The sequence below is a fragment of the Anguilla rostrata genome, chromosome 1 (assembly GCF_018555375.3).
Source record: "Anguilla rostrata isolate EN2019 chromosome 1, ASM1855537v3, whole genome shotgun sequence".
Lineage (NCBI taxonomy): Eukaryota > Metazoa > Chordata > Actinopteri > Anguilliformes > Anguillidae > Anguilla > Anguilla rostrata.
The window spans coordinates 76,071,152-76,085,060 of NC_057933.1; the positions used below are offsets into that span (position 1 = coordinate 76,071,152).

At 49.1% G+C, this 13,909-nt stretch overlaps 1 protein-coding gene across 1 annotated transcript in view; it reads left to right on the top strand.

Moving 5' to 3' along the window:
• asap3 (ArfGAP with SH3 domain, ankyrin repeat and PH domain 3) overlaps positions 1-13,909 on the top strand; it is a 43,168-nt gene that overhangs the window by 23,204 nt on the left and 6,055 nt on the right. Inside the window, 13 exon segments of the mRNA XM_064320813.1 lie at positions 705-774; positions 895-982; positions 2,328-2,376; positions 5,150-5,316; positions 6,081-6,214; positions 7,007-7,102; positions 8,298-8,351; positions 8,405-8,458; positions 8,744-8,836; positions 10,936-11,021; positions 11,453-11,568; positions 12,846-12,913; positions 13,762-13,869. Of these exon segments, the coding sequence (XP_064176883.1) occupies positions 705-774; positions 895-982; positions 2,328-2,376; positions 5,150-5,316; positions 6,081-6,214; positions 7,007-7,102; positions 8,298-8,351; positions 8,405-8,458; positions 8,744-8,836; positions 10,936-11,021; positions 11,453-11,568; positions 12,846-12,913; positions 13,762-13,869 (1,183 nt within the window).

Consider the following 13,909-nt stretch of genomic DNA (forward strand, 5'->3'; position numbering starts at 1 on the left):
GTGTGCCTGTTACCTGTGTGTGACTCTTACCTGTGTGTGTGCCTGTTACCTGTGTGTGAGCCTCTTACCTGTGTGTGACTCTTACCTGTGTGTGACTCTTGTCTGTGTGTGACTCTTATCTGTGTGTGACTCTTATCTGTGTGTGCCTCTTACCTGTGTGTGACTCTTACCTGTGTGTGCCTCTTACCTGTGTGTAACTCTTGTCTGTGTGTGCCTCTTAACTGTGTGTGACTCTTATCTGTGTGTGCCTCTTACCTGTATGTGACTCTTACCTGTGTGTGTGACTCTTACCTGTGTGTGTGCCTCTTACCTGTGTGTGAGCCTCTTACCTGTGTATCCCTCTTACCTGTATGTGACTCTTACCTGTGTGTGCCTCTTACCTGTATGTGACTCTTACCTGTGTGTGACTCTTACCTGTGTGAGCCTCTTATCTGTGTGTGTGACTCTTACCTGTGTGTGTGCCTCTTACCTGTATGTGACTCTTACCTGTGTGTGACTCTTACCTGTGTGAGCCTCTTACCTGTGTGTGTGACTCTTACCTGTATGTGACTCTTACCTGTGTGTGTACCTCTTACCTGTGTGTGCCTCTTACCTGTGTGTGACTCTTACCTGTGTGTGTGCCTCTTACCTGTGTGTGACTCTTACCTGTATGTGACTCTTACCTGTGTGTGACTCTTACCTGTGTGTGCCTCTTACCTGTGCAGGATCAGGAAGGTGTGGCAGAAGAGGAAGTGCGGAGTGAAGTACGGCTGCCTGACCATCTCTCACAGCACGGTGAGTCCTTACCTGTACCCCCCACACACACACGCTCACCTGCCAGCGTGCATATTTCTCAGACTGCTGTGGTTCTACACTGTGGTGCGTCATGTGATGTCACTCCCTCTGCTTTTCCAGATCAACAGGCCCCCGGCCAAACTCAACCTCCTCACCTGCCAGGTGAGGCCCAATCCGGAGGACAGGAAGACCTTTGACCTTGTGACACGTGCGTACCCTCTCACCTCTAACCCCTGACCTGACCCAGGGGGGTTCTCAAAACCCTGTCCTTTCTGTTTTCTCTTTGTAAAATCAGCAGCCAATTGCAGCTGTCTGTTTGTTTTTGTTTTTTTAATATTATTACTTTTTATGTGAATGAAAGCTTCTGAAATTCAGATGCGGGTGAAAATGGTAAAAATGGTTCATGGGAAGTGCTGGTCAGTTTCTGCACTTCATCAAATTCCTTTTTGGGATTTAAATGTTCCGCTTATGTGGGTCACTGACTGATCAGAGGTGAGATTGTGTGTGTGTGTGTGTGTTTGTGTGTGGGTGAGTGACACGCAAACACAGTATTGTACCCATGTGCACACACACACACACACACACACAGTTTCCTACCCACAGAAACACACGCACACATACGCACACACAGTTTCCTACCCACAGAAACGTTCACACGCACACACACACACAGCTTCCTACCCACAGAACCGTGCACACACACACAGACACACACACGCGCACACACACGCACACACACGTACACACACACATGCACGCACACACACACGAACACACACACACACACACGCACATGCACACAGACACACACTCTCACACACACACACACACAGACACACGCACACACACACACGAACACACACACACACACACACAGCTCCCTACCCACAGACCCCTGCACACACTCACACGCACGCACACACACACACACACACACACACACACAGACACACGCACACACACACGCACACACACACACACACACAGCTCCCTACCCACAGACCCGTGCACACACAGACATAGAGGCAGCCGCGCGTTATTGTTGGCCCCTCCTGTTCCTGTGCAGTGATTGCATGACCAGCGTTTCCTGGCCTCTGCTTTGCAGTCACACAGCCGCATTGGCTGATATTTACTTAGCGTGCCTTTGGGAAGAATGCAGTGAAGTGTGTTCTGGGTGTGTGTCTGTGTGTTATGTGCCTGGGTGTGTGCACTGGATGGGTGTGTGCATGTTTGTGTATCCGTGTGTGTGTGTGTGTTTGTATGTCTGTGTGTAATAGAATGCAGATGTGCAGGCAGATGAGTGTGTGTGTGTGTGTGTGTGTGAGAAAGAGAAAGAATGTGTGTGTGTGCGTGTTTGTGTGCATGTGTGTGTGCATGTGTGTGTAGGCGCGTGCGTGTGTGTGTGTGTAAATTAGTGTGTTCAAGTGGATCAGGTTTTCCCTGTTTACTCTGGAGTTGAGCCGACTGTACTCTCCCTACCCCGACCTCACTCCCATCTCTCCCATCTGCATCCAGCTCTGACCTCACTCCCATGTTTCCCCTCTCCATTCCAGACAATCGCACCTACCACTTCCAGGCAGAGGACGAGCAGGAGTGCATGATGTAAGCCTCCTTTCATGAATCTTCTGTTAACTCTTCACCACCGTCCTCTACATCATAATACTAACAGTTATGATTTTGGTGATGATGATAGTTTTGATGATGATGATGATTATTATTATTATTAGTAGCAATGGTAGCAGCAGAAGCAGAAATATAATAATAATAATAATAATAATGTTTGTTTAATGCTTTCCTCATGCTCCCTGCACTGAACAGACATAATTAAATAATAACAATTTTATACAATGATGCAGCTGAAATGCATTAATAATTGTCAGTTACCTCACTCACAGTCATGCTGGCATTAATACAGTGTAAAATATGGCGAGTCAGTAAACGCTGTATAGACATGTGCATACTGTGTGACTCTAAGGCAGTGCCAGTTTCCTGCAGTCATAATGACCTTTTGGAAAGATCAATACAAGACAGGTAAAATATATAAGAATGTATATCTATTGCAAGGAGGACTCCTGTTGCATTAAAGAATATAGGACCACACCAGGAAGAGAATGGTAGACAAAACAATGATACTATGGGAGCCTGACTAGATTATGCAATTTTAAAGGCTGCAGTAGTAGTAATAATAATTGTTTGTTAATTTTCTGAATGCTCTTTTCTGGGAACAAATTTCAAAACATATTTTCAATTTATAAGATCACCTTTTAGAGCTACAAGCACAAATGATTCTGTGTGGCCGAGAGAAAAAAAAACACACCCAACCTGATCCAAGATTGTGCTCAATACCTGAAGTGCTTACGAGCAAAAGCGTGCTCTGAGGGTGTAATACCGTGAGATAGTATGCGCACGCAAGGCGAAGGTTTTAGTGATGTTTCTGGGGCCAGTAGTGTCTTGTGCAGCTGTCCGACAGTGGTATGACGGATGGCTGCAACAGTGGTTTCGGTTTGCTCCAGGCACATCCCCATGACTTGCTGCGCTAACGATATAATAAGGATTGTATTTCCAGACCAGTTAGTTTTAATTCCATATCCTGTCCATCCATAGCCCTTTGAAGAGTAGGCTTGTTTGGAAAGTTTTTTTTGTTTGTTTTTTTTTTCCCGCCCCCCAAAGTCGTGAACCAGTGTTCCGGAACTCTCGTTGCTCTCGTTGTCACCAGCAGTGATTGTGACATCAGCGTTAGAATGTTCAGTCAAGAACCTTCTAATCCCACGTGTGTGATCTCACTCCCTAAAAGGGTTTAGCATGTATGCGTGCGCTGTGTTAGGTGTAAAAGCGCTGTGCACATTACATAGGTGATTGTATTGATTGCATCAGACGCGTTTTGTTTATGCGGGCTCACCCAGCGCGGAACAATGGCTGATTGTTGTGGAAGCTGCAGTGAGGGTGTGTGGGAGGTATGTGTGATTTTTTTAGCAGTGATCTGTTAGAGGGCCACGCCCTGATTTTCTCTCTCTAACTTTAACCCTACAGTCTGACTGTCGCAGAGCACACACGCTCTCCTCCACCTTCACCACTCCTTTCATCTTTCTCCTTTCTCCCTCCTGTTTCGTCTGTCCAACGTCTCCTCTCTCCTTCTCCTCCTTGTCTCATCCGTCTGTCATCCCTTCATCTCTCTCCACTGTTCCCTCTCTGTTTATTCCCTCTCTCCTTTCCTCTGTTTTCCTCCTCCTGTCTCGTCTATCTGAAATCCCCCTCTTTCTACAGTCCCCCCCTCCTCTCTTTCTCTCTTTCCATCGGTAGTCTGTCTCTTCTTCTTTCCTCCCTCCCCTCGGTCTCTCTCTCTCCCATCTGTCCATTCTCTCTCTCTCTCCTTTTTTCCGTGTCTCCCCTCCCCTCCCCTGATGGCGCCTCTCTCCACAGTCAACCACAACCTGGTGCTAAGGGGAAGGAGTCAGTGCTTGTCTAAGAAAAGAGGGAGGGAGGGAGGGAGGGAAGGAGAGGAAGCATGTGAGGGTGAGAGAATATAGAGAGGACAAGAGCGAGAGCCTTTTTTTTAATTGTGTATTTTTCGACAGTGCACAGTGCGACATGCTTCTCATGCCAACCAAGCAAATTTAAAATTAAAACATTCTTACCGAGAGAAGGAGAGATGGGGGGAGGAGAAGATAGAGAGAGAGTGAGAACTGGGGTTTTGTTTGGTTGGCTCTGATATTTTTGTTGTTTTAAAATGCGTGGGTAACGTTGGGCAGGTCCTGTCGTGCTGATGAAGTCTCTTTACTTCCTTTTGAAAACAGTAAAGGATGGAAGAGTTATCACCCTTTTTAAAGCCCCCCCCAATCCTGAAACATCCTGCCAATCAGACATTTCCTTTATAGCACTAACACTTTCTCTTTCTCCTCCTCCTCCTCCTGTCTTTCTCTCTCATCTCTTCTCCCGCCGTTCCCGCTTTCTTCTTTTCTTATGCAATCTCTCTTTCCTCCTCTCTTTGTGTCTCCCTCTGTCTTGCAATGGTAGTCCTGATAAGCACTGTTGTTGTTTTAGTACAAACAGGCTGTCTGACAGATAACTGTACATGCACTAATGTATGTTACTAATCACTATAATAGTGAATATATGGGACTAGGCTGGTGATAGGAGACATTAGACTGGCATGCACATTGTGTGTGTGTGTGTGTGTGTGTGTATCTATCTGTGCAGCTAGGTGTCAGTGCTATAAGCAATGGGCAATAAGGAGCAGGTGTGTTGCTCTCTCTCGCCCCCTGTGGCTGGGTGTAGATACTACAAGTGTGTGTAAGCATGACTCTCTATCGCCCTCCTTAGCTGGGAGTAGATACTGCAGGTGTGTGTAAACATCGCTCTTTGTCGCCATCCTCAGCTGGGTGTCGGTACTGCAGAACAGTAAGGAGGAGGCCCTGAACGTTGCCCTCGGGGGGGACCAGATGCAGTTCCAGGACAGCAGCCTGCAGGACCTGGCGCGAGCGGTCATCGCTGAGCTGCGCAACATGCCCGGAAACGAAGTCTGCTGCGACTGTGGCGCCCCCGGTGAGAGGCGGGGCGGGGTGGGGCAGGGGTGGGGCGGGGGAGCCACTGGGGGTGAAATGAAAAGCCGAAAAAACTCCATTGCTTTCGACTACCAGTAGCGTTTGTTAAATCGGCAGTAGAATGTTCAGTTGAGAACATTCCAGTCACATGTTTGTGATCTCACACCTTTCTTGGCTCCCACCCCTCCCTCCCCGTTACAGTGCAGTCTGCTGAGGTTGATGCGCTGCGCCTGAGCGGCTGCGCGCTCCCCAGTGTCTGTGCTGCGACACTTCCTCCCGACACCTACCCCTACACATGTGCAAGTCTCGAGTTTTTTTGTAATGTTTGTAATGTTTGTAATGTTTTTATGAGTTGCTATGTGCTGAGGTTTTTTTCGTTTCAATGAAACGAGTGCCCTCGTTTCATTGAAAGACGTTTTTCTTCCTCCTCCTTCCCCTTTCTACTCATTTCATCTAATAAGTTGGCGCCGCAGATGGCTGCCTCGTGTGTTGACCAAAGCAAATTCCTCGTATGTGTAAATGTACTTGGCAATAAATTTGATTCTGATTCTGATTCTAAAGGGTTAAAAACATCGGCGCACACAGTGTGTTCATCATGAAAGCAGAATAGCCTTTTTCATTTTTCGAACGCTTAATGACAGCAGCGTATCGTCTGGGGAGCTGGTGCTTGTGGCTGCAGGGTTGCAGGTTTGATTCCCAGCCGGGACGTGGCGCTCTGCACCCTTGAGAAAAAAAGGTGCTTAACCCGAATCGCTCCCCCCACAGACCCCACCTGGCTCTCCACCAACCTGGGCATCCTCACCTGCATAGAATGTTCCGGAATCCACCGGGAGCTCGGCGTCCACTTCTCCCGCATCCAGTCGCTCACGCTGGACGTGCTCAGTACGTCTGAGCTACTGGTGCGTCCTAGCGTCCGCTCGTCCACTCGTCCTGCTCACACTCCACACCAAAACCCCTCTCTTTACTCCCCGAGATCATTTTGTGGCAGTGCAGCGTAACGGGTAGGGAGCCGGGCTTTTAATTCAAGGGGCTGCGGGTTCGAATCACGGGTGCAGCATTGGTGCTCTGCCCTCGGTGCTAAAGAATATTCTGCAGTAAATATTATATGACCTCGTAAATGGATACTTCATAAAACATTTTTTTATAAAGCTATGTAAGTTTCTCTGGATAACGCTATCTGCTGGGAAAGCAGATAATGCAATCCAATGAAGTGTAATGGACCAACAGCTCATTTATATAATAATAATCTCACAAGGATATAATAGCACGTTAAATATAGTAACACAAGGACATTGCTTATCTGTTCACATGAGAGCTCGCTCTTGACCTTGGAGAGTCACAGAGTTCAGTTTCTGTTGTTTGATCAGTTAAAGCAGGTGAACGTTACATTTCACCAGATATAGTTTCCTGCGCTGAGCCATGAGAGAAAGGGAAATTCTATTCTATTCTATTCTTTTCTACTCTGTTCTATTCCATCAAAGCAGTTGATTAGTTGATTGGGTCTGAACTGGGTACTAATTTTAAAGCGTAAACACAAACCAGCAGACTGTGTAGCTCTCTAAGGGCACTCTAAGTACCGCTGATCCACAGTGTGCTCTGTAGTGGTTTAGCATTGGTGAAGAGTGGACCCAGCCACCTGAAAACAAACACCTGTCTGTCTCTCCTGACCCATCCCCCCACCCCCCATACAGCTGGCTGTCAGCATCGGCAACACCAGGTTCAATGACATCATGGAGGCCGGGCTCCCCGACGATTCAGTCAAGCCCCTCCCACAAAGTGACATGTGAGTTTGGTCGTAGCGTGTGATTGGCAGTTCTTGGCCATGACGAAGTTGCATCTCTGCCGGAGTGTGTGAATGCTTCACCGTGCTACAACGTCCTGAGTGTGGTGTCCCAGACTCTCCCCGTGTGTGTGCATGTGTCACCATCTTTCCCTCAGTGTGCAACCGTGCTGTCTCGTGTAAACGTGCCACTGTCTCTCTGCTTGAGTGTATAAAAGTGTCTCTATCTGTCCTGCGAGTGTGTAAAAGTATCTCAGTCTCTCCTGTGAGTGTGTAAAAGTATCTCAGTCTCTCCTGTGAGTGTGTAAAAGTATCTCAGTCTCTCCTGTGAGTGTGTAAAAGTGTCTCCATCTCTCCTGCGAGTGTGTAAAAGTGTCTCCATCTCTCCTGCGAGTGTGTAAAAGTGTCTCCATCTCTCCTGCGAGTGTGTAAAAGTGTCTCCATCTCTCCTGCGAGTGTGTAAAAGTGTCTCCATCTCTCCTGTGAGTGTGTAAAAGTGTCTCCATCTCTCCTGTGAGTGTGTAAAAGTGTCTCCATCTCTCCTGCGAGTGTGTAAAAGTGTCTCCATCTCTCCTGCGAGTGTGTAAAAGTGTCTCCATCTCTCCTGCGAGTGTGTAAAAGTGTCTCCATCTCTCCTGCGAGTGTGTAAAAGTGTAACTGTCACTCTGCTTGAGTGTGTAAACGTGTGACCATCTCTCCTGCGAGTGTGTAAAAGTGTCTCCATCTCTCCTGTGAGTGTGTAAAAGTGTCTCCACCTCTCCTGTGAGTGTGTAAAAGTGTCTCCATCTCTCCTGCGAGTGTGTAAAAGTGTAACTGTCTCTCTGTTTGAGTGTGTAAAAGTGTCTCCATCTCTCCTGCGAGTGTGTAAAAGTGTCTCGTCTCTCTGCGAGTGGTAAAAGTGTCTCATCTCTCCTGCGAGTGTGTAAAGTGTCTCACGTCCTGCGAGTGTGTAAACGTCTCAAGAGCATCTCCTCCTGCGTGTTAGAAAGTGTCTCCATCTCGCCTGCCGAGCTGTAAAGCGGGGCCTGGCAACCCATGCCCTGCCCGCCCAACAGTTTACAACAGGATAGTGCATACATGCTGTGCCGCCGAAGTACAGGCATAAAGTCGGACCTAGTCCCTGCTGGAAGGAGGCGGAGGATGGCAGCCTGACCGCCGGGACCGTGAGTGCAGATACCCGGACCATGTCACCCCTGCTTCAGATGTACGCCGAGCGGGAGGACCTGGCCAAGCCCATGACCCTGCCCCAGGGACCCGTGAGTGACTAGATTTACACATACAGGACCATAGATACATACCCCTGCTCCAGCTGTACGCCGAGCGGGAGGACCTGGCCAAGCCCATGACCCTGCCCCAGGGACCCGTGAGTGACTAGATTTACACATACAGGACCATAGATATGCATACAGGACCATAGATATATACCCCTGCTCAGCTGTAGCTGAGGGGAGGACCTGGCCAAGCCCATGACCCTGCCCCAGGGACCCGTGAGTGACTAGATTTACACATACAGGACCATAGAGATGCATACAGGACCATAGATATATACCCCTGCTTCAGATGTACGCTGAGCGGGAGGACCTGGCCAAGCCCATGACCCTGCCCCAGGGACCCGTGAGTGACTAGATTTACACATACAGGACCATAGAGATGCATACAGGACCATAGATATATACCCCTGCTTCAGATGTACGCTGAGCGGGAGGACCTGGCCAAGCCCATGACCCTGCCCCAGGGACCCGTGAGTGACTAGATTTACACATACAGGACCATAGATAATACCCTGCTCAGTGTACGCTGAGCGGGAGGACCTGGCCAAGCCCATGCCCTGCCCCAGGGACCCGTGAGTGACTAGATTTACACATACAGGACCATAGAGATGCATACAGGACCATAGATATATACCCCTGCTTCAGATGTACGCTGAGTGGGAGGACCTGGCCAAGCCCATGACCCTGCCCCAGGGACCCGTGAGTGACTAGATTTACACATACAGGATCATATGGGTGCATACAGGACCATAGATGTACATACAGAACCATAGATATACGTACAGGACCACTTATATATACACAGGACCACAGATATACGTATAGCAGCCTAGCTGTACATGAAACCATAAATACAGATGCAGGACCATAGATATACGGAGAGCAGCCTTGCTGTAGATAAGACCATAAATATAGATGCAAGGCCTTAGATATACGTACAGCAGCCTAGCTATACTGTACATAAGATCATAGATATGCATACAGGACCGTAGATATACATATAAAACATACAGGACCATAGAAGTACATTCAGGACCATATATATACACATATACATATATACATATGCATATACACAGCCCAGATGTACATTCTAGTCCTTAGATTTACACTTACATGAGCACACACAGAAATAAAGGACCATAGGTATAGATACAGATACAGGAGTCTAGATACAGAGACAGGAACATTGATATGGAATATAAGCCGGCGCATCGATATATATATAGAAACAAAGATGTACATCCTAGAGCAAAACTTCTTTATCTCAGTCAGGTACTCATTTTTCCTTTTCATCCCACATACTGTATTTTTTCTTCCCCACGGCGTGTTTGACTGCAGTTACAAGGCAAATAAACACACGTGGCCGCAATAAAAAAATCCGTCGGGTTGCAGATGAGCTCTCCTTACTGTGCTGCAATTAGCGGTCGCGAGACAGAAATAGTCGCTGTGGAAACAGCCGTTTGTAATTAAGCAGAGGATAAAAACATAAGTGCCGTGGGAGAGAAAAGGGCTTTGGGGGGTGAACACCCCACCCACCCCAAACCCAAAGCTGTTGATGTATGGGACCCGGCTGCCCGACGCTGGGCTTGTCACTCCTCAGATCTGAAGTTAAACTTTTTTTTTTTTTTTTTGCTGTTGTTGTGGTGGAGTTGCCATAAATAGATCGCCGCGGTAACGGTGCATGCTCAGACTCGACGGCAGAGGGTGTTTGAAGTGTGAGCGATCCCTCTGATCCTCCCCAATCCCCCTTTCATATCACAACCTTCCGGATAACCGCCCCCAGGCTCTCTTTCTCTCTCTCTGTTTCTCCCTCTCTCTCTCTGTCTCTCTTTCTCCCTCTCTCTCTCTGTCTCTCTCTCTCTCTGTTTCTCTCTCCCTCTTCTCTCTTTACCCCATCTCTTTGTCTCTTTCTCCGTCTCTTCACCTCCTCTCCCGCTCTCCCCCCTGCTTCCCTCCTCTTTGTTTCACCTTCTTCTTCATCTCCTCTCGCTAAACCCCCTTTTGGTTCCGACACTCAGGAAGCATTGATCTCCAGCCCAAAGTTACCTGCCCATTGCTATGCGTTGACAGTGCGTTGAGAGTATATTGACAGTGCGTTGAGAATGCGTTGAGAGTGCATTGGGGGTGCGTTGAGAGTGCGTTGACATTGCATTGGGGGTGCGTACGGTAGTTCCAGCCCACACACTGAGAGAGAGCACTTCAGATTCCTCTAGAATTCACCTCCCACGCGATGCTGTGTGTTTTTTTGATGCTGTGATTAGGCTATTTTTTGACTTTCTTCACTTTCTGATTAGTTTTACTCAAACACTCACACACTCTCTCTCTCTCACACACACACACACACACTCTCTCTCATGCACACACACACACACACACTCTCTCTCTCTCATGCACACACACACTGCTCAACTCTCTGTGACTCTCTGCTGTGCTCCAGTAGGCCTGTACTCATGGCTGTCTCTCACTGGGGAGATTCAGACATCCTGGAGGCGAGTGAACTCTTATCCTCTCCCTCTGTGTCCTGTCTCCTTCCCCCTCTCCCCCTCCCTCTCTCCCTCCCTCTCAGGACCTGCGTGAGACCGCTCTTCACCTGGCCGTCCGGCAGGCCGAGAGGAGCTCCCTGGCGCTGGTCGACTTCCTCGTGCAGAACAGGTGAGCCGCAGCTCTGTGCTCCGCCCCCTGGTGTCCGGAGTGAGTCATTACACCTGTGCCGAACTTCTGCTGCGAGGCCAACACCGACTACGCTGCCCTTTTTTCCCCCCAAAAGTTTAAACATTTAAATCGTTTTCTTTACGTCTTTACGCCTCGCTTGCGTACTTCGTGCGTTATTCATCACAGTTTATAAATAGCGTTCCGTGTTCCACCTGTAAGGCTCTTCTCTTTCACCACCTGTCTGCTGAGTGGTGTTGAAAAGGAGAGTCATCTTTAAAATGGTCTTGTGACACACTGGGCTCTGTGTCTCAGACCGGAACACGCCCTGAACTGAGGCTGGGACACTGCGCAGGGCGTACCTGTGCCTCAGGGGCGGGCGTGGACCGGCTCGCCTGCATTCCCTGAGCGTGTCTGTCTGTCTGTCTGTGCAGTGGGTGTCTGGAGAAGAGGACGTCAGAGGGGAACACTGCCCTACACTACTGCTCCCTGCACAACAAAACAGAGTGCCTGAAACTGCTGCTGAAGGGAAAGGCTGTGCTCCACACAGGTGAGACTGGCAGGTACACACAGGTGAGACTGACAGGTGCACACAGGTGAGACTGGCAGGTACACACAGGTGAGACTGACAGGTACACACAGGTGAGACTGACAGGTACACACAGGTGAGACTGACAGGTACACACAGGTGAGACTGGCAGGTACACACAGGTGAGACTGATAGGTACACACAGGTGAGACTGACAGGTACACACAGGTGAGACTGACAGGTACACACAGGTGAGACTGACTGGTACACACAGGTGAGACTGATAGGTGCACACAGGCGAGACTGGCAGGTAGACACAGGTGAGACTGACAGGTGCACACAGGTGAGACTGACTGGTTCACACAGGTGAGACTGACTGGTTCACACAGGTGAGACTGACTGGTATACACAGGTGAGACTGATAGGTGCACACAGGTGAGACTGACTGGTTCACACAGGTGAGACTGACTGGTACACACAGGTGAGACTGATAGGTGCACACAGGTGAGTCTGGCAGGTACACACAGGTGAGACTGGCAGGTACACACAGGTGAGACTGGCAGGTAGACACAGGTGAGACTGGCAGGTACACAGGTGAGACTGACAGGTGCACACAGGTGAGACTGACTGTTCACAAGGTGACACTGACATCTTCACACAAGATTTCGAGACTTGAACGCACACACACAGGTGAGATGGCAGGACACGGGAATGCTGGTACATCTACATGAGACTTGTAAGGTACACAGGTAACGCAGGTCCGTGAGACGCAGGTACACAGGTAAGATCTACTGGTCCCACAGGATCACTGGCAGTACACACATCAACTGAGGACCTCTGAACTGCAGTACCACGTAACTGAATCACCATAGAGGTCCCATGAGACGACAGCGCTCCCTGTTAGACTGATGAGTACACACAGGTGAGACCACAGGTGAGACTGTCAGGGACAAGCACACACATGCACACTCTCTCACACATACACACACATGCTCATTCACATGCACACTTTCGCACACACACATATACACACAGGTGAGAAGGTAGGCAGCGGACATGTCTGTACATGTAATTGAGAGCTTGTGAAGTTCAGCAGGTCACACAGGGGTCGTGAGAAGTAGAGCAGTCCTTCGGCCCTCTCTACAGATCCTCCTGCCTGTTCACACATCAATCTGAGGCACCTCTGACAGCACCTTGTAACCCAATCACCATAGAGCCCTGAGACACCGCGCCTCCCTTTAAACTGCGACACGCGGGGCATCAGAGGTCAAAGGTCATCTCACTTTCTCCTTTCCCAGTGAACGGTGCCGGAGAGACTGCGTTAGACATCGCCAGGAGATTACATCATACGCAGTGTGTAGAGCTGGTAAGGCCTGCCTACTTGACCGTGCATGTGTGTGCGTGTGCGCGTATGTATGTGTGTGTGTGTTTGTGTGTGTGTGCGCACGTGTGAATGTGCATCTGTCTGTCTGTGTGTGCTTGAATATGCGTGTTTGTGTGTGCGTGTGCGTGAGCATGTGTGTGTGTGCGCACGTGTGAATGTGTGTCTGTCTGTCTGTGTGTGCTTGAATATGCGTGTTTGTGTGTGTGTGTTTGTGAGTGTGTGTGTGCGTGAGAGTGTGTGTGTGAGTGTGTGTCTGCGTGAGAGTATGTGTGTGTGCGTGAGAGTGTGTGTGTGAGTGTGTGTCTGCGTGTATGTATGTGTGTGTGTGTGTGTGTGTCTGCGTGAGAGTGTGTGTGTGAGTGTGTGTCTGCGTGAGAGTATGTGTGTGTGCGTGAGAGTGTGTGTGTGAGTGTGTGTGTGTGGGGACGTGTGTGGTGAGTGTGTGTGTGCGTGTCTGCGTGAGAGTATGTGTGTGTGCGTGAGAGTGTGTGTGTGAGTGTGTGTCTGCGTGAGAGTATGTGTGTGTGCGTGAGAGTGTGTGTGTGAGTGTGTGTGCGTGAGAGTGTGTGTCGGTGCATATTTGTGTGCTGCGTGTTCACTTCCCGCTTTGATTCCGAGAAGCCTTTCAAACACACAGACACAGAATTCCAATGGAAGTTTCTGGAACAATAAATAATCTGCGAGTTTGGAGCCTGCCAGTTCCAAACTGCAGATCCGGCTTGAAACTTTTTTTAATGGTATTCCTCTGTGTGTGTGTGTGTGTGTGTGTGCTTGCGTGCGTGCATACATGTGTGCACGTGCGTGTGTGTGTGTGTGTGTGTGTGTTCCAGCTGGAGCTAGCCCAGAGCGGGAAGTTCAACTCTCAGATCCATGTGGACTACACCTGGGAGACACCTCAAGACATCATGTACGACAGCGAGGACGACCTGGACGAGAAGGTAAACACTACAGAACAAAAGAACACTCGCCAATATACAG